Source organism: Phacochoerus africanus, chromosome 14, assembly GCF_016906955.1.
Source record: "Phacochoerus africanus isolate WHEZ1 chromosome 14, ROS_Pafr_v1, whole genome shotgun sequence".
Lineage (NCBI taxonomy): Eukaryota > Metazoa > Chordata > Mammalia > Artiodactyla > Suidae > Phacochoerus > Phacochoerus africanus.
In genome coordinates this window covers 34,677,558-34,701,053 of record NC_062557.1, presented here as the reverse complement: position 1 = coordinate 34,701,053, position 23,496 = coordinate 34,677,558, and the positions used below count along the sequence as shown (strand labels likewise).

At 47.3% G+C, this 23,496-nt stretch overlaps 1 protein-coding gene and 4 non-coding genes across 8 annotated transcripts in view; all 5 read left to right on the top strand.

Annotated features, from left to right (window-relative positions):
* Nucleotides 1–23,496, top strand: part of TEX14 (testis expressed 14, intercellular bridge forming factor) — an 85,519-nt gene that overhangs the window by 3,509 nt on the left and 58,514 nt on the right. For 3 of the 4 annotated variants that reach the window (XM_047757979.1, XM_047757977.1, XM_047757978.1), the window contains exons 1-4: nt 17,432–17,550; nt 18,642–18,778; nt 21,031–21,112; nt 22,576–22,706. In XM_047757979.1, coding sequence (XP_047613935.1) covers nt 18,654–18,778; nt 21,031–21,112; nt 22,576–22,706 — 338 coding nt within the window. In that variant the 5' untranslated portion in view covers nt 17,432–17,550; nt 18,642–18,653. Of the gene's footprint in view, nt 1–13,233; nt 13,349–17,384; nt 17,551–18,641; nt 18,779–21,030; nt 21,113–22,575; nt 22,707–23,496 lie in introns of those variants that run through there. The other variant, XM_047757980.1, reaches the window with a different exon arrangement.
* LOC125115370 (small nucleolar RNA U3) lies at nt 3,492–3,706 on the top strand. The gene has a single exon (XR_007132078.1). It is a non-coding gene; the product is annotated as a small nucleolar RNA U3 (small nucleolar RNA).
* LOC125115372 (small nucleolar RNA U3) lies at nt 6,777–6,991 on the top strand. The gene has a single exon (XR_007132080.1). It is a non-coding gene; the product is annotated as a small nucleolar RNA U3 (small nucleolar RNA).
* Nucleotides 8,943–9,157, top strand: LOC125115371 (small nucleolar RNA U3). Its single transcript, XR_007132079.1, has one exon. It is a non-coding gene; the product is annotated as a small nucleolar RNA U3 (small nucleolar RNA).
* On the top strand, nt 11,414–11,630 carry LOC125115369 (small nucleolar RNA U3). The gene has a single exon (XR_007132077.1). It is a non-coding gene; the product is annotated as a small nucleolar RNA U3 (small nucleolar RNA).

Below are 23,496 nucleotides of genomic sequence, written 5' to 3'. Positions count from 1 at the left end.
TGGCCCCAGGGTTGTTTGCTAAGGACTTTTCCAAATTCCTGGTTTACGTAGACATTATCAAGGACTTTTCAGATTTGTGAGCCTTACAGTTGTCAGTCAGCAACAAGTCATTATGCAGGCTATGCATGCAAGCTAGCTGGTGGTAGTTCCCCATTCTTAAGTTAGCATTTACTCTTGAAAATGGACCGTTAAACATTAATATTTCTTACACTATTTTAAGTCAGTTTGGGTCACCTGAGTTTGAGACATCTGTAATTCAGCTAAGTGGAATGTCACATAGAAGCTGGATATATAAGCCAGCAGCTCAGAAGAGGTCTGACTGCAGATACATGTTATAAAAACAGGGATGATCAAGAGAAAGGGGGCCAAGGTCTGTGGCACAGCCAATTAAGGTGTCACTGCTGTGGCGCAGGTTGGATTTCTGGCCTAGGAATTTCCACTTGCCGTGGATGTAGCCAAAAATTATAATAACGGTGATGGTAAAAGAGAAAGGGGAGAGGGAGAAAATCACCTTATTCCTCCTTCTTCAAGCCTTCCCTCATTAATTCCTCATGGATGTTGAGCAGGGGGCAGTTTTGACCCTACATGGCCCATCCAGGACTGTCATGGCACCATGGAGAAATTAATTCAGGCTTCAGAATATTGGGGCCTTTCACTTTGAAATGTCACCTTTCCCTAAATTATTATATTTTCCTGTGTGCAGAGTATATCTTAGGGGTCATTAACTTGTTGACATCATGGGGCAGGATGGCCTTATTTTTCTCACTATTGTTTTATTGTCTTGAGGCATGACTCGTGTGTTCATTGCATGATTTCGTTGCATGAGTTGCTTGCTTTGGCTGTTAGGCAAACCTGTCTGGCTTTGCCATTAAGCAGCTTTGCTTTGTTTCACCGGTGAAGCAAGCCCACATATTTTAGGATTTTCCCATTGCATTCTTGAGTGACCGTTAACATACCGTGATCTCCCAAAGCCCCCTCAGTTTCCCTCTTTATCTTCAGTCCCTTAGTGGGATTTCTTAGTGAACTGTTTGATTATCTTACTCTACCCCTGTCAAAGTGACTAAAAACAGTTACACACCCTCATGTGTAAGGTGTTTTCTTTTTTTTGTCGCATCTGTGGTATGTGGAAGTTCCTAGTCCAGGGATCGAACCCTAGTCACTGCAGTGTCAACACCAGATCCTTGACCCAGTAAGCCTCAAGGGAACTCCAAGGTGTGTTCTTTGAGAAGCCGGGACCAACTTTTGCCATAAGTAAATAGGTAGGCTTCCTCTAAGACTTGGAACCCAGGAAGATGAGTCATTTAAGACTGAACTTTGAGGGATGGCATATTTAGTTCTTTCCTCTGGAAATGAATTTTTTGTGTGTGCATGTGTGTGTCTTTTTGCCTTTTCTTGGGCCACTCCCTCGAATATGGAGTTTCCCAGGCTAGGGGTCTAATCGGAGCTGTAGCCGCCAGCCTATGCCAGAGCCACAGCAACGCGTGATCTGAGCCACATCTGCAACCTGCACCACAGCTCACGGCAACGCTGGATCCTTAACCCACTGAGCAAGGGCAGGGCTCGAACCCGCAACCTCATGGTTCCTAGTCGGATTCGTTAACCACTGAGTCACGATGGGAACGCCCCAGAAATGAATTTGATTGGAGACTAGACCTCCAGAGGGAGACACTCTGGTTTTCTTTCTTTTTTTTTTTTAATGAAAAGATACTAATAACCATCATCCGAGCCTTCGTGCAATAGTAACAAAAGTCAATGATAACGGATTGCCGTAACGAATACAACAATGAAAATGTCTGAAATATTGTGAGAATTACCAAAATGTGACAGAAGACACCAAGTGAACAAATGCTGTTGGAAAAATGACTTGCTCAAGACAGGGTTGCCCCCAAAAAGATGTTATCTGCAAAGTGCAATAAAATAAGCCTGTACTGTACACTGCCTTACCAGTTTCACAATAGAAGGAAGCAGTCTCCTCATGTACCACTTAAGACCGAAAGTTGTGCTCCCTGAATTACAGAATGAAAAGAATTCAAAGTAAACGTAATGGCTCTTATAAAGCAAAGCTTATGATTTACCATTTTAAATTAACAACCTATCCATAAAATACTTAACGTGGTGTTCTTTGGGGATTGTGAGCAAGAAAGGCTTAGTCCTGGCACCACAGAACATAAACATACTTGTAAGGCCAATTCCTTATGTGAGTTAGGCCTGTGCTCACTGCCCCTGTTATGGTACAGAGACACCCCTCTCATCTCCTGGTTTCTTCATACTCGGAATCTCTTGGCATTTCTACTCTCCCTTCAGAGTGTACCGTTATCCCATCTCCAGGACACACACATTTCACAAGAAGGCTTGCTCTTCTGATGCCCTGGGAGAAGGGGCAAAAACCAATCTAGAAGGGACCTTACACGTTGATGGCTGATGGTACAGGCCCGTTCAGTGAAGGAATGCTGGTAGACAATCAAACCCTTTCCCCAACCCCTGGGTGAAAACAGCTTTGCTTCCTCTAAGACTGTTCTTTAGCTTTTACTACTTACCTTTTGTGGTAAACGTGGCAAGGGATTAAGTGGACCCTGACCATTGTTTTTACCCAGTAGCCCAGGTGATATGGTTGGGACTTCTGCTTACAGCTCAGGTGTTAAGAACCCAAGTTTCCTTTACCTTAATTGCAGTGATATAGCAAAGGCATTTTTTCCGCCGCCCATCGATGTTGGTGTTGAGAGCTCGCAAAATGTGCTGGAACTTCTCAGGGATTACTAGAGACATGGCTGCGGCGCTGCAGCGGCGGCACATAGGCCTCCAGTGGAAGAGCCACACTGGTTTTCCAGAAGGAACCCCACCTCAATCCAACGCAGGCTGCACCCAGGACCACCTGTGGTTCCCTGAGGAACGTCTGTGAGAACAGGGAATCACACCCTTCTCCTCCAGTTGTTTAGAAGATAAAGTGAGACAGGGGGTTAAAATGCCAATCGTGGAGAAGGCACTCGTAACCACTGTGGGTACCTTTATTATTAAGCCAGAGTAGACCGGTTCTTTTGTCTCTCTTCCTCTTCGCCTGGCCTCTCTGGTTCAAGGCAAAGGAAACCGTATTCCTCCAAGTTTCTACAGGCCAGAGGCTATCCACACGGACCCACAGCCAGCAGAGCGTTTCCTCAGCCTACTGCGGGTCGAGGTCGCCGGATCTGGACCCAGCTGTCCCCGGGCGCGGTGGGCGGGGTAATAGTAGCGTCGGGGGAAGAGTCCTCTGCTCGCAGTGTGTGATTAGCTGCCTGGAAGCCATATGTTAACGAGGTCTGCTACTGCTTTGAAGAGTTTCTGAAAGAGTTAGGGGCAAAAAGCGAAACTGGTTTTGAACTTTGTCATTTCACCGAATAGTTTGGTATATGAAACAAAAAAAGTTTCTGGAAAGGCAAGCAAGCTGACAAAAATGTGACCATGAGTAAAAAGTGCACGGCTGTCCCAGACGCAGCCTCGGCTGGGACTGTGTGGCTAAGACTATACTTTCAGGGATCATTTCTATAGTTTGTGACTAGAGAAGTTTCTCTGAATGTGTAGAGCACCCGAAACCACGAGGAGGAGACGCAGTGTTCTCTCCTGAGCGTGAAGCTGGCGTTTGGTGTTGCCTGTGCAGCTGCCACTTGCCCTTGATGATCGTTCTTTTCTCTCGTTGAGAGAGGATAGAGGGAGAGAACACCGTCTGAGTGGTTTCATTTACAACTTGATGCGTTTAAAGGTAGTCTATGGGAATAATAAACCTTGGTAATACTGCTTTCTTCAATTGTTAAGAGTTTTAGTTTTTTGGAAGGTTGTTTTTGATATGGGGTTTCTGATTCTTTGTTTTTTTGTTTTTTTTAGTTTTACTTTATGGGGGTAGTTTCTCTTTCAGTCTTTACTTTACACTCCTAGGTTCTGTTTAGTTGTCTTGAATTTCCTGCATTAACTCTTAGGCTCATAGGTTCTGTTAGTCAAATTTTGAATCTCCTGCATTAATCCGTGAAGTCATCTGTGTTAATCTCACCTTTTCTTCCATCATTTTATACTACTCTAGGATATTTATTTGACTTTAGGTTTTACAACTTGTTATTTTTTCCTGGCTGAACCCCTAGCATATGGAAATTTCTCAGGCCAGGGGTCCAATCCCAGCCACAGCTGTGATCTAAAGATCCTTGACCACAGCAGGAACTCCCCAACTTTTTTATTCATCTCATGAAGGATATTTACTTTTCTTGGTGCTAATTATTTTAAGCTTTTGGTTATGAATGTTTTAGATTGTAAGAGCATTTGAGGAGTTCCCATCATGACGCAGTGGTTAAGGAATCCGACTAGGAGCCATGGGGTTTCGGGTTTGATCCCTGGCCTCGCTCAGTGGGTTAAGGATTCGGCATTGCCGTGAGCTGTGGTATAGATCACAGGCCCGGCTCAGATCCCAGCTGTTGTGGCTGTGGTGTAGGCCGGCAGCAACAGCTCCGATTGGACCCCTAGCCTGGGAACCTCCATATGCCGTGGGAACGGTCCTAGAAAAGGCAAAAAGACAATCTTTCAGTTGTACACACAATGAGTCCATATTCATACCTCTTGAAAAATGATCACCACACCAAGTCTAGTTTACATTTATCACTTTACATAGTTACACAAATTTTTTTTCTTTTTTTTTGGTGGGGGACGCACCCACGGTATATGGAGGTTCCCACCCTAGGGGTCCAATCAAAACTGTAGCTGCACTCTATGCCACAGCCACAGCAACGCTGGATCTGAGCCGCATCTGCGACCTGCACCACAACTCACAGCAACGCCGGATCCTTAACCCACCGAGCGACGCTGGGGATCGAACCCCTGTCTTCAAGGATGATAGTTGGGTTCGTTAACCGCTGAGCCACGATGGGAACTCCAATTTTTTTCTTGTTGTTGGAACTTTTAAGATTACTCTCTTGTTATCTTTTGAAGTGCAGCACAGTGTTATTCATTATAGTTGCCATGCTGTACTTTCCTGTGACATTTATAACTGAACTTTGTACCTTTTGACTCCCTTCTCTGTTTTGCTCCCCCCACCCCCACTTCCACCCCAGTACACATGGATTCTGAAGAAGTGAAAGGAGCTGAGAATCTGCTCATTTTCTAGGAGGCCAAGGGATGGCATGGATGGTGAGGTGGGAGTCCTCAGGAAGGTTGGAGGAACAGAGAATGGAAAGGTCTTAAATAACAAGGACTCAGACCAGAGACAAGGGGCCCTTGGATGAAGGTGCCTGGAAGGCACCTTATAACTGCAAGACATCACGAGCTGTTCTCGGACTTGGCCAGATTGCCCCAACACTGTCCTTTTCTCTGAGGGAATTTAATTCCGAGCACTAAGAGATTCTATTGGAAGTGGTTTGATGAGATGGACCTGATAGGCATATTAGTCATGTTACAGTGATGCAATTAAAAAATGTGGATGATTCAGAAACCCAGGTGTATGTCCCCATAGCACTGTGCTTTCTGGCATCCAGGAAGATGTAGGGCAGAAGCATTTTTTTGGTGTCTTTTTAAAAAAATTTATATTTTGCCTTTTTACAGCCGCACCCTTGGCATATGGAAGTTCTCAGGCTAGGGATCAGATCAGAGCTGTAGCTGGCGGCCTACATCACAGCCACAGCAATGCCAGATCCAAGCTGCAGGTGTGAACTGCACCACAGCTTGTGGGAACACCAGATCCTTAACCCACTGAGCGAGGCCACGGGTTGAACCCACATCGTCATGGATACTAGTCAGGTTCTTAACCTCCTGAGCCACAAGGAGAACTCCGAGCAGAAGCATTTTGACAACAGAAAGTTAAGTGACTTAAACAGTTACGTTTCCCTTAGGTATAAAGTGTGCTCTTTGAGGAGAAGCTGGGACTAACTTTTGCCAGAAGTAAATGGGTAGGCTTCCTTTGAAACAGAGAAGCCAGGAAGATCAGTCATTCAAGAGTGAACTTTGAGGAATTCCCTTTGTGGCTCAGCGGGTTAAGAACCCAACTAGTATCCTTGAGGATGAGGATTCAATCCCTGGCCTCACTCAGTGGGTTAAGGATCCAGCGTTGCCATGAACTGTGGTGTAGGTCCCAGATGTGGCTCTGTCTGGTCTTGCTGTGGCTGTGGTGTAGCCCGGCAGCTGTACCTTCGATTTGACTCCTGGCCTGGGAACTTGCATGTGCCACACCTTCCGCCCTTAAAAAGCTAGAAAGCCAAAAAAAAAAAAAAAGTCAGAACGTGTGAGCAGGTAGTCCAGTCATGGTACAGAACCAAAAGGGGCTGTTTTCCAGGGCTGGTTCTAAGCCACCCAGTCCCCCTCCTTGCCGCAGTCCCGGTGACCTCTTCCCAGAGTTTGAAAAGGACAGCCTTGAATGTAACCTCTAAAATGTACTAATCCCTGGAATCAGCAAGATAGTCACTAGCAAAGACCAAGGCCCGCCCTTTCCTTTAGAGCTGGCAGGGGCCAGGCGGGATTTACCAGATCAGTGGCCTGAATGCTTCCGGAAGTTGAAAGAGGCAGGTTGTCATTGGCTGTCAGGCGGTAATATGGTAATTAGGTGTGGTTGTTTTCAAAACTGCTATCTTCAGTTCTGGTTGAATGTTGAAAGGAGTGGGCAAGTGCTAGCGTTTGAGGGATTGTATCGCATAAGCGATTTCTTGTTTTCCCAGCAGAGGCAGTAACGGGGGGGGGGGCGGGGGGGGGGGGGGGGGGGGGAGGGAGTGTCTTGCCCTCAGTGAAAAGTGGAGGGCTGCCCCGGACCCGGCCTCGGCTGGGGCTGTGTGGCTAAGACTATACTTTCAGGGATCATTTCTATAGTTTGTGACTAGAGAAGTTTCTCTGAACGTGTAGAGCACCCGAAACCACGAGGAGGAGACGCAGTGTTCTCTCCTGAGCGTGAAGCTGGCGTTTGGTGTTGCCTGTGCAGCAGCCACTTGCCCTTGATGATCGTTCTTTTCTCTCGTTGAGAGAGGATAGAGGGAGAGAACACCGTCTGAGTGGTTTTGTGATGTATTTTGTGTCATCCGTAGTGGTGTTATTCTCCGTCTGTGTCATGCTCAAGGTTAATCCTCTTGGCACTCTAGGCTTGTGCAAAGCTCTTTTAATGTCTTTGCTGTTTCTCTTTTGTTTTCAGCCAGTATTTTATTTTGAGCTTTAAGACAAGGAGTTTCTAGCCTTTTGGGCTTGGGGTTTTTTCCCCTTTTCTCTTAATACTTAGGAAAAATGAGTATTTTTCATGTCTCTTTTTGGATTTCCTAAAATATTCCTTGGTTCACCTGAGTTTTATTTTTGTGTCTTTTAGGGCAGGAACCTCAGCATATGGAGGTTCTCAGGCTAGGGGTCAAGGCTGAGCTGTAGCTGCTGGCTTGCTACGCCACAGCCACGTTGGATCCGAGCCTGGTGATCAAGCCCGTGTCCTCACTGTTGCCTGTCAGATTTGTTGCTGCTGAGCCATGACGGGTACCTCCATCAGTTTTTATTACGGTAGAATATAGACTTTATTTTTATTTTGTTTTTGCCATATTTTTGTTTGTATTCTTAGGGTCGCGCCTGCGGACATGGAAGTTCCCAGGCTAGGGGTAGAATCGGAGCTGTAGCTGCCGGCCTGTGATGGAGGCCTGGAAACAAACCCACGTCTTCATGGATCCTGGTCGGGTTTGTTACCACGGAGCCACTACCACAATTCCTTTTTTCATCATATTTCTAATTATCCTGGATCCTGAACCCACAGTGCTGTCAGGGAATTCGGGTTCATAGATCCTGGTCGGGTTTGTTACCACGGAGCCACTACCAGAATTCCTTTTTTTGTCATATTCCTAATTATCCTGAATCCTGAACCCACTGTGCTGTCAGGGAATTCGGGTTATGCATACTTTAGGTTTCTAGAGTGTATGTTATGCTTCCATCTCCTCCATCTCTTACGGTTATTTCCTGTTTTATGTGGCGTTGCTGTGGCTGCAGCTCGTATTCCACCCCTAGCCCGGGCACCTCCACATGCAGCAGGTGCAGCCCGAAAAAGAAAAAGGAAACGTAGGTCCCAAGATTAAAACAGGGGATTCCAGGGCTCCCACTGTGGTGCAACAGGATCGTCAGTGGAGCCACAGTTTAGGCTTAGGTCTTGACCATGTCTCGGATCTGATCCCTGGCTGGGGAGCTCCATGTGCCATGGGACGGCCAAAAGTGAAAAAACAAACACACAAAAAAAACCCAGGCGATCCATGTAAAAGGTTTAATAGATAGGAGTTCCCTGGTGGCTTGGTGGGTTATGGATCCGGTTGTTCTTACATGTCACTGCTGTGGTGTGGGTTTGGTCCCTGGCCTGAGAACTTCTGACGAAAAGAAGCAAAAGAAAAAAAAAAAAAAGAAAAAAACCACAAAAACCAAACAAAAACCAGTTTGGTAGATGGCCTGGGATGTGTTAAAGTACTGTAGAAATGGTAGTACTGTAGAAATTGTTTTGATTTTTTGGTTGCTTTTTATGGCTGCACCAGAGGCATACGGAAGTTCCCTGGCCATGGAGTGAATCCCAGCCAGATGTTTTTAATCCACTAGGCTGACTGGGGATCAAACCTGCATCTCCACAGCAACCCAAGCTACTGCAGTCAGATTCTTAACCTACTACACCAAAGCAGTAACTACTACTACTGGGAAGCCGGATTTACCAGATCAGTGGCCTGAATGCTTCCGGAAGTTGAAAGAGGCAGGTTGTCATTGGCTGTCAGGCGGTAATATGGTAATTAGGTGTGGTTGTTTTCAAAACTGCTATCTTCAGTTCTGGTTGAATGTTGAAAGGAGTGGGCAAGTGCTAGCGTTTGAGGGATTGTATCGCATAAGCGATTTCTTGTTTTCCCAGCAGAGGCAGTAACGGGGGGGGGGGGGGGAGGGAGTGTCTTGCCCTCAGTGAAAAGTGGAGGGCTGCCCCGGACCCGGCCTCGGCTAGGGGCTGTGTGGCTAAGACTATACTTTCAGGGATCATTTCTATAGTTTGTGACTAGAGAAGTTTCTCTGAACGTGTAGAGCACCCGAAACCACGAGGAGGAGACGCAGTGTTCTCTCCTGAGCGTGAAGCTGGCGTTTGGTGTTGCCTGTGCAGCAGCCACTTGCCCTTGATGATCGTTCTTTTCTCTCGTTGAGAGAGGATAGAGGGAGAGAACACCGTCTGAGTGGTTTTGTGATGTTTTTCGTGTTGGCAATGAAAGTGAATTTTCTTTCCTTGTTTTCAGGCCTTGGTGGTGTTTGTTTTATATGGTGTTATCTTAAAACTAGCCATGTCAGCGTTGTAGTTTTATGTAGTACTCTTTGTTCTCTTGCTGTTACTTTTTCTGTGTGGGTCTGTATTTTGTTTTGAAATATAGGCTCGTCAGGGTTTTTTTTCTTTTCCCTCCTTAGTTTTTAGAAAAGTTATTTTTCAAGTCTTGTTTTGGATATTCTAAAGTAATCCTTGATGCACTGAAGTTATCTTTCAAAGATGTGTTCGGTAAAGTTGCTGTTCTATCTTTATGAAAATGGTTTCAAGTACATACACATTCTGCAACTTGCATTTTTCATTATTTTCTGAAACTCACATATTTATTTCAAAAAACATGAAGAGAACAAAGTCATTAGAAATCAATTTGTGCAGAATCAATTTGTGTGTCAGCAGAAGTTAACCAAGGCCTCTATAACTTTTTTTTAATGCTTAAAATAGTGGATAATTTGATACCGTTAGTTTATAATTTTTCATACAGTTGTTCACTCAATGAATATGGAGCAGAGGGAATTGATACAGGAGCAAAGGAACAGATAGAGGAGTATACAAATAGCAAATTTTAGTGTTTGTGTCTGAAGTATAGGGTATGTAGGAGATATTTTAGGAAGTAAAGACTGAAAGGGAGATTGGACCAAACTGACTATACAGTGCCGTAAACACCAAACTAAAGAGTTTCTACTTTATAGGAGTTCCCATCGCGGCTAAGTGGAAAGAAATCCAATATCCATGCGAATGCAGGTTTGATCCCTGGCCTCGCTCAGTGGGTTAAGGATCCAGCATTGCAGCAAGCTTGGGTGTAGATTGCACGTTCGGCTCGCATCTGGCATTGCTGTGGTTGTGGTGTAGGCCGGAAGCTGTATCTCCTATCGGACCCTAGTCTGCATATGCCCTGGGTGTGTCCCTAAAAAGACAATAAATAAATAAATAAATAAATAAATAAATAAATAAAAATAAAAACTTCTGCTATATACATAGCAATACCTGGAGTGCCACTGATCTTTGCATTCCTGAAAGCAGTGTTACCTACACAAGATAGTTCAGTTTTTTTTTTCTTTTTTGAGTGCCCAGGGGCATACAGAGTTAATACAGGATCAGATCCCAGCCGCAGTTTCCACCTACAGAGCAGCAGCGGCAACACTTTAACCCATAAGATGATTATTTTTTAAGCTTAAATCCCATTATTGCTTTCAATAATGTTGGGATTTTTAATTTTTAGTATTTATAAAGTAATTTGCTAAACTGTTAGATACTTCAAATCCATCATTTTAGCTAATACCACTCATTAATTAATTGAATTCCCTAATGTTGCCTCTTTGGGATTTTTGCTTCTCCTGTTTAATAGTACATCTAAGTGCTATAGATCTAATTTATTTCAATAACTGGTTAATATATTTTTATCTGTATGTACATAATTTATTCATCGGTGCCCCTACTGATGGAGATTAGGGTTTCTTTTTGTGCAGTTTTTGTCGCTAGAAACAATGCTTTTTTTTCTTTTTCTGGCCGCACTCAAGTGGCATACAGAAGTTCCTGGGCCAGGGATGGAACCGGCGCCTCAACAGCTACCCAGGCCGCTGCAGTGACGATGCTTGATCCTTAACCCGCTGAGGCACAAGAGAATTCCAACACGATTTTTATTTACATAAAAATTCTTTGGGAAAAAAAAAAATCCTTTGGCTTGGGTAAAAAATTTCGAACAATATTTGTATGTTTGGTACTTCACCAGGATAAATAGCGCGTTCTGCAAATATCATAGGTTTTGGTTTTGGGTGGTTGCTTTCACCTTCTACACTTTGCTTTGGTCTTCTACACTCTACTCGTGAAAGACCTCTTGGTTTCCACGTGGAGGAAAGTCTTGACACCGGGACGCTGTAGTTCTCAGCGTTCCACGTTAGCCTGACGCTGCGGGACTGCCGCGCCAAACGGGGCGGAGTTGGAAAAGGTGGCATGTGATTGGCTGCTTAAAAAACGGTATGTTAATTAGAAGGACAACTTGAAATGTCTTCCAAAACGCTACAGTATTTAAAATGCTTTCTTGAGCTTTGATAATGGACGGGTGCCTTAGGAAGTATATGCCCGTATACAATTTGAGGGAATAGTGCCCTGAGAAAAATTCACCATCACTATAATATGTATGCGTTTCGTACAGCTGGAAAAAATAGACCCCTGAACGCTAAGACTATACTTTCAGGGATCATTTCTATAGTTTGTGACTAGAGAAGTTTCTCTGAACGTGTAGAGCACCCGAAACCACGAGGAGGAGACGTAGTGTTCTCTCCTGAGCGTGAAGCTGGCTCTTGGTGTTGCTTCTGCAGCTGCCATTTGCCATTGATGATCGTTCTTGTTCTTCCTTTTCGGAAGGATAAGAGGGAGAGAACGCTGTCTGAGTGGTTTCGGGTTTTTACTTTTTTGCTGTTGGAAACGATAGACAGTTTTTGCTTTGTGTTATGCTTTTAGGCTCTGCTTTAGAGTTTGGGTGGTGGAAACGTACTGGTTATGTGTTATTTAGTGGTTAGTTGCCTAGCTGTACCACCAAGTTTAAAAGGTATTTGGAGGCTTTGAGTAGTTTTAGGTTTGTGTTTTGTTTTCTTATCAGGGTGGAGGCTTGTCTAGTGTATTTCAGCTCCTGTACTGTCATTCATTAACTTTTCCACATTTTTTGAATACTGAGAGCATTTTTTTTTTTTTATGTCCCGGAGTGGTAGAATGCTTTGGGGAAACCTTTTTCTTTTTGGCTCCCTATGGCTGCACTTGTGACATATGGAATATACTAGCCTAGGGGTCGAATCAGCCATAGCAACTCTGGCAACACTGGATCCTTAACCCACTGAATAAAGCCAAGAATCGATCCACATTCTCATGGATTTTTTTTGTTTGTTTTAGGAATGCACCTGTGGGACATGGAGGTTCCCACACTGGGGGTCAGATTGGAGTTGTAGCTGCTGGTTTACACCACAGCAACGCTGGATCCGAGTCGCGTCTGCAACCTACACCACAGCTCACAGCAATGCCAGATCCTTAACCCGCTGAACGAAGCCAGAGATCGAATGTGCAACCTCAGTTGCTGTGAGCTGTGATGTAGGTTGCAGAAGCGGCTCCAATCCAGCATTGCTGCAGCTGTAGTGTAGGCCGGCAGCTGTAGCTCCGATTAGACTCCTAGCCTGGGAACTTCCATATGCCGCGGGTGTGGCCCTAAAAAGACAAAAGACAATAAATAAATAATAAAATTGCAGTTTTAATACTCTAAGTACTATATAAAGGAATTACAATTTTTTTAGCCCTAATGTGAATTTCCCTAGTTTTATCTTAAGAAATTTCCTTGGGGAGTTCCTGTCGTAGCGCAGTGGTTAATGCATCCAACTAGGAACCATGAGGTTGCAGGTTTGATCCCTGGCCTTGCTCAGTGGGTTAAGGATCCGGCATTGCTTTGAGCTGTGGTGTAGTTCGCAGACGCGGCTCGGATCCCGCTTTGCTGTGGCTTTGGTGTAGGCTGGTGGCTACAGTTCCGATTAGACCCCTAGCCTGGGAACCTCCATGTGCCGCAGAAGCGGCTCAAGAAATGGCAAAAAGACAAAAAAAAAAGTTTCCATCGTGGCTCAGGGGTTAACGAATCCGACTAAGAACCATGAGGTTGCGGGTTCCATCACTGGCCTTGCTCAGTGGGGTAAGAATCCGGCGTTGCCGTGAGCTGTGGTGTAGGTGGCAGACGCAGCTCGGATCCTGCGTTGCTGTGGCTCTGGGGTAGGCTGGTGGTTACAGCTCCGATTCAACCCCTAGTCTGGGAATCTCCATGTGCCGCAGAAGCGGCTCAAGAAATGGCAAAAAGACAAAAAAAAAAAATTCCTTGGGAGTTCTGTGTTCAGATTAAGAATCCAACAGTGTCCATGAGGATGGGTTCAATCTCACATGTACCACAGGTGGTGCTGCAAAAAGAAAAAAATTAAAAGAAAAAGAAATTTCTTTGTATTTGCACTGATCCTGTATTTGTTTTGCAGGAATTTATGTTGATGCAGTTAATTCCCTGGGCCAGACAGCACTTTTCACTGCAGCATTATTAGGCCTTCCAAAATTAGTTGATGTCCTGGTGGATTATGGATCAGATCCAAATCAGTAAGTACAATAACTTTGCTATCTAGAAAATATGCTCTTAAGATGAATTTGGGCATTTGGAAATTAATTTGACAAGATATTAAAAGAACCTTGACTATTTTATGTCAACAAAAATACTTCTTTTTTTTGGCCACATGGGTAGCATGTGGAAGTTTCTGGGCCAGGGATCAAACTCACCCCCTCAGTCGTGGCCTGGGCACAGCTATGGCAACACCGGATTCTTAACCTGTTGCACCACAAGGGAACTTCCTCAAAGAAATAGATATGTATACTTAGGTTGAAATGTGCTTTTAACAGCTAATAAAAAGTTTTCTAAGCAGTTTTACTAGGCCCTATGAAGTAGATGAAACTTATTACTACTCATTAATTTAATCATTTAACAAGTACCATGTATACATTTCTATTTATTTATTTATTTATTTTTTGCTTTTTAGAGCTGCACCAGCGGCATATGGAGGTTCCCAGGCTAGGGGTCTAATCCAAGCTATAGCTGCCGGCCTACACCACAGCCGCTTGTGATCTGAGCCCAGTCTGTGACCTACATCACAGCTCATGGCGATGCCAGATCCTTAACCCACTGAGTGAGGCCAGGGATCGGACCCGAAACCCCATGGTTCCTAGTCAGATTCGTTTCTGCTGCGCCCCGACGGGAACTCCCAACAAGTACCATGTATACATTTCCACCTCACATTATAATTTCTGTGATTCACTTAAGCACCCTCTCAACCAGGTTCTTCACCAATTAATATACTAGGCATCACTTTGTCAGGATTACTTTTACTTATGTTTTTTGTCTTTTTAGGGCCACGCCTGCAGCATATGGAAAACATTATTCCTTTCTTCCTTAGCATTCATGAGAAATGAAAAATAATGTCTTCTTTCTCCCTACTCAGCTCTCTTAGTATTTATGGGAAGAATGATTAGAAGGCTGTAAAATCTTACACAATTTTTTTTTTGCCTTTTTTTTTAGGGCCACACCTGCAGCATATGGAAGTTCCCAGGCTAGGGGTTGGATTGGAGCTACAGCTGCCGGCCTACACCACAGCCACAGCAACGCCAGATCTGAGCCGTGTCTGTGATCTACACCACAGCTCACAGCAACCACAGCTTGATCCTTAACCCATTGAGAAAGGCCAGGGATTGAACCCACATCCTCATGAATTCTGGTCAGGTTTGTTACCACTGAGGCACAACAGGAACTGTATTATACACATTTATTTTTATTATTTATTTATTTATTGTCGTTTCAGGGCCGAACTTGTGGCATATGGAAGTTCCCAGGCTAGGGGTCAAATTGGAGCTACAGCTGCTGGCCTGCGTCACAGCCACAGCCACAGCAATGCCAGACCCAAGCCACATCTGTGACCTAGATGACAGCTCACAGCAATGCCAGATCCTTAACGCACTGATCGAGGTAATGGTTCGAACCTTTGTCCTCATGGATTTAGTCAGTTTCATTACCATCGAGCCACAATGGAACTCCATCGTGCAAATTTGTTGTTAAAGCAAGGAGGATATTACTGTTCCCATAGTGCCCTGTGCTGGACTGCTCATCAGACCCAGCAATAGGAGAGAGCTCACATTGAGATATCCCGGGGTTCCCAGATGCCTGGGCACAGGCTAGCCCCATTGGCATCACCTGGGGAACTTTGTATAAAGTACACATTCTTGGGCCCCATTCTTGCAGATTCTGATTCAATCTGCTGTGTAGTCTGAGACTCTGTATTTTTGACAAATTCCTATTGACTTATTAACTAAATTATAGTATACCCATGCATTGGAATACTATGCAGCTGTTAAAAAGAGTTGAGAATGGAGTTCCTATTGTGGCACAGTGGAAACGAATCCAGCTGGTGACCATGAGGTTGCAGGTTCGATCCCTGGCCTTGCTTAGTGGGTTTAGTGGGCTTAGGTTGCAGGTGAGGCTCAGATGTTGCATTGCTGTGGCTGGGGTGTAGCCCGGCAGCTCTAGTTCTGATTCAGCCCCTAGCCTGACACCTTATATATGCCTTGGGAGGGACCCTAAAAAGTAAAAAATAAAATAAAATAAAAATAAAAAGAGTTGAGGTGGCTTGTATGTTTTTATTTTTTTTTATTATTATTATTTTTTTGTCTTTTTGCTATTTCTTTGGGCCGCTCCCGCGGCATATGGAGGTTCCCAGGCTAGGGGGTCGAATCGGAGCTGCAGCCAACGGCCTACTCCAGAGCCACAGCAACGTGGGATCCGAGCTGCGTCTGCAACCTACACCACAGCTCACGGCAACGCCGGATCGTTAACCCACTGAGCAAGGGCAGGGACCGAACCCGCAACCTCATGGTTCCTAGTCGGATTCATTAACCACTGCGCCACGACGGGAACTCCTTGTATGTTTTTAGATGGAAATTTCTCTAAGATATATTGTTAAATGAAAAAAAAAATTTAAATGCATAACAGCTAGTATAGCATTTTTTTTTTGTCTTTTGTCTTTTGAGAGCTGCACCCACAGCATATGGAGGTTCCCAGGCTAGGGGTCTAATTGGAGCTACAGCTGCTGGCCTGCGCCAGGGCCACAGCAACTCCAGATCCAAGCCTCGTCTGCAGCCTACACCACAGCTCACGGCAACGCTGGATCCTTAACCCACTGATCGAGGCCAGGGATGGAACCCACAACCTCATGGTTACTAGTCGGGTTCGTTAACCACTGCGCCACAATGGGAACTCCCAGCATGTTCTTATTCCTACTTTTGGATGTGCAGAGAACACTTCTAGAAGGATACAAACATTAGTAACAGTAGTGCCTCTGGCAAGAGAATTCTGGGCCTGGGATTGGGAAACTCTTATCTTCTCCTCCATTTCCTCGTCCTCCGTTTTTATTTTATTTTGTCTCCTTCCCTTTCCCCTTCCTCTTCTCATTTGTGTTTCTTTTTCAAATAAAGAGAGCAAGTTCTCCAGGAGATTCTGACGTGCAACTGAATTAGGCTACCACAGCTACCTGTCACCTCTTACTGTACGTTTAGGCTGTCCCTTCGAGTTTCTAGATAGTTTATTGGCTATGGTTGAATTTTTCTAAGTTGTAGATCCTTGACCAGCCTGCTGATGCCAAGGTTTGTGGGCTTCTACTATAGGACTGGGAGATGCTCTCTAGTTAGATTGTGTTTCACCAGCCTGACCACCAGACACCACAGACATGAAGAACTTGTTTCAGGAGTTCCCTTCGTGGCGCAGTGGTTAACCTATCCGACTAGGAACCATGAGGTTGTGGGTTTGGTCCCTGCCCTTGCTCAGTGGGTTAAGGATCCGGCATTGCCGTGAGCTGTGGTGTAGGTTGCAGACTCGGCTCAGATCCCAGGTTGCTGTGGCTCTGGCATAGACTGGTGGCTACAGCTCCAATTCAACCCCTAGCCTGGGAACCTCCATATGCCGCGGGAGCGGCCCAAAGAAATAGCAAAAAGACAAAAAAAAAAAAAAAAGAAAAAAGAGAAAAAAAAAGAACTTGTTTCAGGGCAGCCGGTGTCAGGGGGCAGTGGGAAGAACACTGTATTTTTTTTTTTTTTTTTGCTTTTTAGGGCCGCACTTGTAGCATATGGAGGTTCCTAGGCCAGGGGTCACATTGGAGCTACAGCTGCCGGCCTACCCCAGAGCCACAGCAATGCCAGATCCGAGCCTCGTCTGCAGCCTACACCACAGCTCCCGGCATCGCTGGGTCCTTAACCCACTGAGCGAGGCCAGGGATCGAACCCCTGTCTTCATGGATCCTAGTTGCTTCATTTCCGCTGCGCCACGACGGAAACTCCTGGATTTTGAACCAAATCCATACGTGGGTGTGAATCTTGGCTTTGCCCTTTTGTTTCCTCATCTATAAATTGAGAAATAACACTGCCTCAAAGAGTGGAGCCGAAGATGTGTATAAAACTTCTGTTGGCCAGACAGCGGCCTCACCAAACGTGTTGTTAACAGTCCTCGTCGCCAGAGGCTGCCTTTGTGGAAAAGGAGCCCCGTGTTGAAGGGGAGGACTCTTGGCGTGGACGTTCACTGTAAACCCCCCCCCCCCCACAGCCGGTGCTTTGATGGGAGCACCCCTGTCCATGCCGCGGCCTTTTCAGGCAATCAGTGGATCCTCAGCAAACTGCTGGATGCAGGGGGCGATCTTCGACTCCACGATGAGAAGGGACGAAACCCCCAGACCTGGGCTCTGGCAGCAGGGAAGGAGCACAGCACTGCGGTAAGGGGGGCCCCTCTGCAGCCACACCCAAGGTGGAGCACAGGCCTGGGAGGCAGGAAGCCCAGGGCAGAGGCGGGTCCTGGGGACAGCTCTGGGCTTGTAGTGGCCTGGCCTTTGGCACTGGACACACAGACCCGGGTTGAGGCACGTTCACCAGCCGTAAAACATCGGGCAGGTCTAGTGGACTTTTCCGGTCATCCCTTCGATGGGGACGGAGAACAGTTGTCGTTTGTCTGACCCTTAACTAGCGCTTATCATGCATCGGACGTTCTTAGTTAAATATGAACTCATTTAATCTTTTTTTTCTTTTGTCTTTTTGCCATTTCTAGGGCCGATCCCGCAGCACATGGAGGTTCCCAGGCTAGGGGTCCAATTGGAGCTGTATCCACAGGCCTACACCACAGCCACAGCGATGTGGGATCCAAGCCGCGTCTGCCACCTGCACCACAGCTCACGGCAACACCGGATCTTTAACCCACTGAGCAAGGGCAGGGATCGAACTCGCAACCTCATGGTCCCTAGTCGGATTCGTTAACCACTGCGCCACGATGGGAACTCTCTTAACTCATTTAATCTTTACAACAACCCTCTCAGGACAATAACTGCCGTGTTATTGTCCCCATTTGACAGATGGGGACACTGAGGTGCACTGACAGGAGGTAGCTTGTTTGCAGCCACACCATGGCAGAGCGTGTGATGTGTTTTAATGCTAGTAACCTAACAAATGTGAGGAATGAAGGGCCTGCGCAGCGCAGGGCGCGTGGGGGGAAGAGGGACGGGCAGAGTCCCCTCCCTCCGCTTCTCCTGCTCGTTAGCCATTTGGGCCTTGGACAGGTTGAAATACTCCTTCTGCCTCGGGTTTCTCCTCTGCTGAATGAGGGAGTTGGAGGAAATTAGTGCCAGATCATCTCCCTAAAAATGGAGTCGTCTCATTGCACATCTTTAGGAAATCACTTGGACTCTTTCCTTTCCAGAGACTTCTCTTCCGGGGGCTCCTGGCTCCTCAGACGGTTCAGCTCAGACCGTTGCAGTCCCACTGAAGGAGGCCAGGGTGGCCGTTCGTCACTGACCATCTGTGCCATGTGTTGCAGGTGGTGGAGTTCATGCAGCGCTGTGCCGGGCACATGCAGGCCCTCATCCAGGGCTTCTCCCACGACCTCCTGAAGAAGGTTGACTCCCCTCAGCGGCTCATCTGCGGCCTGCCCCGGTTCGGGGGCCTTATGCAGGGGTGAGTGGGGTGTTCTGCCTCACTGCAGCCTTCCTGGGGGCAGCCCCACGGCATGGGCTGCCTCGGCCCCCTCCACATTGGTCCCTTCCTGCATCTGGCGCACCCAGAGGGGTGAGCTTGGAGAAGAGAGAGTGGCCACTGGAGGTTGTCAGTTGTCTGCCTGCTCGCAGGGATGTCTAGGGGAGATGAGCTCGGGGCTCCTGTGGGAAGCACCCTGTGATTCACAGGGAAGGCGTCTTCAGGTCCGAGTACCCAGCAGAAACCCTTTCTCAGCAGAGCAGCCAGCCAGCTTTTTTTTTGGGGGGGGGGCGGAGGTCATTTCTGAACTATGGAGAGCAAATTCCTGTATTACTAAGGTTGCATAAGACCACAGATGCTCAATGTAAGGTTTCTGGGGCTGTTTCAAACTGGTGTAAGACTTGATGCCACCTGGGTGAGCCGCCTCCCCCGCCCGAATCGCAGCTGCAGGAGGCGGGCTCCCTCCAGACCTCCCTCCGTGTTAGGGAAGTTACTTTATTATAAGTCCCCTGGGCTTTGTTGACTTAGGGTCGCTTCGTGGAGAATTCTCCCCACTTCGATTTTCTCTGACGGCATGGGCGACTAGACTGGTCACTCTCTTCACAGGCTCCCCCATCCCAATCTGTGCACATCGAGTCCTGGTTTTCCTCTCGTGACCTGGGTGGTTCTCATGGGTGATGAGTTAACTGCTCTCCTTGCTGCCATTCTTGCCCATTTGGGTTTTTTATTTTATTTTTGTCTTTTTGTCTTTTCCATGGCCACACCTGTGGCATATGGAGGTTCCCAGGCTAGGGGTCTAATCAGAGCTGTAGCTGCCAGCCTACGCCAGAGCCACAGCAACGCGGGAACGGAGCCTCATCTGTGACCTACACCACAGCTCATGGCAACGCTGGATCCTTAACCCACTGAGTGAGGCCAGGGATCAAACCCCAAACCTCATGGTTCCTAGTTGGATTTGTTAACCACTGAGCCATGACGGGAATTCCCATTTGGGTTCTTTACTCAGCATCCAGAATGACCTTTCCTAAAAATGGAAATCAAATTGTGCCACTCACAGGCGTTCCCATTTTGGTTCAGAGGAAACAAATCTGACTGGTATCCATGAGGACTCAGGTTCAATCCCTGGCCTCACTCAGTGGGTTGAGGATCCGACATTGCCATGAGCTGTGGTGTAGGTCGCAGGCATGGCTGGGATCTTGAGTTGCTGTGGCTGTGGTGTTGGCCGGTGATGGTCGCTCAGATTTGACCCCTAGCCTGGGAACCTCCATGTGCTTCAGGTGCAGCCCTAAAAAGCAAAAAAAAAAAAAAAAAATTTGTGTGATTCACCATTAAAGACCTTGTTAGGGTCTTCCCTGTGGCAGTCAGGATAAACTCCCAAATCCCTCTTTTGGCCTCGGAGCCCCTGCTTGGTCCAGCTCTTCCGTCTCTCACGCGTTCTTTCCCGCCAGCATTAGGATCTTGGCAGACCAGGTTCCTTGGAACAGGGCTGAGGCCTCATCCCTGCTGCTGTTTTGTGACCTCAGGCCTGCAGTTTTCCCCTTTCTGATTCCATTTTTCCCATCTGTCAAATGAGAAAGTTGGACCAGATGGGCTTTATGATTCTTTCCAAAGTGAAGCATCTGTAGTCGTTATCAACTGGGGCATAATGAACCATCTCCTCAAACCTAGTGGCTTCAAACGGCAGTAAATATTTGTATCTCACACAATTTCTGGAGGTCAGGAATGATGGACTGGCCCAGCTGCGTGGTTCTGGCTCAGGACTTCTCATGAAGATGCAGTCAGGGTGCAGCGTGGGCTGCAGTCATCTGGGGCTGGGGGATCCAGTTCCAAGACGGTTCCTGCGCATCACTGGCAAATTGGTGCTGGGTGTCGGGCCTGCCCATTGGGCGGCTGGCGTGTCCTCACAGCGTGGCAGGTGGCCTCCTCCAGAGCACGTGTTCCAACAGCCATCAGGGCAGAAGCCCCGGAACTCAATCCACTCGGTCATTTCTGCAGTGTCCTGTTGGGTTAACAGGTCAGCCCCCTCTGACCTGTGTGTGGCCACACAAGGGCATGAACAACAGGAGATGGGATGCTGGGGCCCCTCCGGGCGGGCTGTTACATCACCTGCAGTTCTGCTGTCAGGTAGTAAAGACAAAACCAACTACACATTCTGACAGCTTGGTTCAGCGTGGTCCCTCTGGATATGAGTGGTTAATCCTTCCTTTTCTCCCTCTTCTTTTAAATGTTTCTAGAAACCCTAATGGCTCTCCTAACCGAATGATTAAAGCTGGAGTCGTTTCTGCCCAAAACATCTACAGCTTTGGCTTTGGAAAGGTAAGAGGTTGCCATGACAGCCAGTGTTTGCAGGACTGACGGGGGAGGCCCCCAGCACTCGCTCCGCCCCAGGCCTCCCGACTTTGTCCGCTCCTCCTCCTTCCCTGTCCTCTCCACAGTGTTTTTGTCCTCTTTCCTGTTTCTGCAGGACAAGCACGTCTTAGCGTTCCTGTCCTTAATGAAAAATGACGAAAACCCTGGAGAGTTCCCTGGAATGACTCTGGGCTAGATTTGGAGCATTTAGGAAATTACCTTTTAATTCCCAGCAGAGGCCCCAAACGTGTTCTCCTGAAGAGAGCTAAGACCCCGTGCGTCTTAGCTGTGACTGACCTCGCCTCTCACCAGTTGATGAGCATTGTTGGAATGCCTTTCAGAAACAGAGTTTTTTTTTTTTTTTTTTTAAAGGTTCTTCCTGAGTTTTTATTTTCTTTTTCAAATTTTTTTTTCTGTCTTCTGTCTTTTTAGGGCTGCACCCGCAGCATATGGAGGTTCCCAGGCTAGGGTTCGAATTGGAGCTACAGCTGCTGGCCTACACCACAGCCACAGAAACACAGGAGCCAAGCCGCATCTGCGGCCTACACCACAGCTCACGGCAATGCCGGATCCTTAACCCACTGAGCAAGGCCAGGGATGGAACCTGCAACTTCATAGTTCCTAGTCGGATTCGCTAACCACTGAGCCACGACGGGAACTCCAGAAACTGAGATGATGATGATGATGATTATTTTTTGTCTTTTTTAGGGCCACACATGCAGGATATGCAGGTTCCCAGGCTAGGGGTTGAATCAAAGCTGCAACTGCCTGCCCACGCCACAGCCCCAGCCACTCTGGATCTTAGCTGCGTCTGCGACCTACACCACAGCTCACAGCAATGCCGGATCCTTAACCCACCAAGTGAGGCCAGGGATCGAACCTAAGTCCTCTTGGATACTCGTGGGGTTCGTTACAGCTGAGCCACAACAAAAACTCCCGAACCTGAGATTTTTACATTCAGAAATGTTCTGAGGGAAAATTGTATCTTTTGGGTCTTTGGTTCTTCCTTCAAAGAAAGGGACGGCTGGGAAATGTTGCTGGGGGGCTGGGTGATGTTTGCTGAGTCTGTCGGTTGTGCAGAGGCAGCCTCGGGTCGGGGAGAGAAATGTTGGCTTTGGCTGCACACAAGCCTGGCTTCTGTGGGGGCCTCAAGAGGTCCCCGAACCCCAGCTTGGGGCTCCCGGTAGCCATCTGAACGCTCTCCGTGAGCCGCGACGTCCTCACTAGCAAAAGGGAAAGAATTTACAACCTCGCAGGGTTTCTTGGAAGATTAAAGATAGTGGAAAGAATTGTGTCCCGTGCGTAAGGGTATTCAGCAAATTGGTAAATAGCAGCTATCAACTTATTTTTAGCTGGCTGATGAGATTCTAGGGGCTTTTAACTTGTTCGCTTTCCCCCCCCCCACATTTGAAGTTGTGCTTTGCTTTCAGTTTTATCTCACAGGGGGCACACAGCTGGCCTACCTAGGATCTCTTCCAGTAATTGGAGAAAAGGAAGTGATCCAAGCTGATGATGAGCCCACTTTCTCTTTCTTCAGTGGCCCCTACATGGTCATGACCAAGTAAGTGGCAGCTGGCCAGTGGGAGGTCGGATTTAGTCCCCCGGGAAAGATGGACTTCGTGTGACTTGCTTGTGTGTGTGAAGGATTTCTGTGCAAACACAAGGGCATACTGGAGAGCAGATGTCTAAGTCAGGGTTTCTCAAACTCAGACACATGGACATTTTTGTTATCCTTTGTCGCGGGGGCAGTCGCGTGCCTCGTGGGGTGTTTAGGAGTGCTCCCCGGTCTCTGCTCCCTGGATGCCAGCCGCAGCTCTGACGCCCACACCGCCAGCCCCCTGCATGTGTGACTGTGACCCTTCCTGGTGGTAAAATGTCTACAGACATGGCCAGATGGGCCCCTGGTGTGAACCACTGCTCCGAAAGATGACTCTTGACAGTTTCAAGTTCTTTGCTCTCTTGCTGGCCTGACTGTCTGGCTTCTGACACAGGTCAGTGGGTATCAAAGCCCCCCAGGCATCAGCTGATGGCTGTCACTAGCCCGAGGCAGCTGAGGCAGCTGTAATAGGACTTGGCTTCGCCTGCAGGGTCCGGGGAGATGTCCTGGCCGGGGTCTCTTGGCTGTTTCTTCCCCGCTTTTTTCCAAAAAGGCCTCTGCCGACTCACAAGGCTCTGTGTCCCCCGCAGATAGGCTTTGTGTTTTCCTGCCCATGCCACAGATTTGTCGTCAGATCCCCTCTTCTTCTGTCCACTGCTGTGGCCTTCACCCGTGTCATCACTGGCCCTCCCCAAGGCTGGCCGCCTAACGGGTCTCTCATTCTCCAGACCCCTGGCCCTGCCTTCCCCTTACT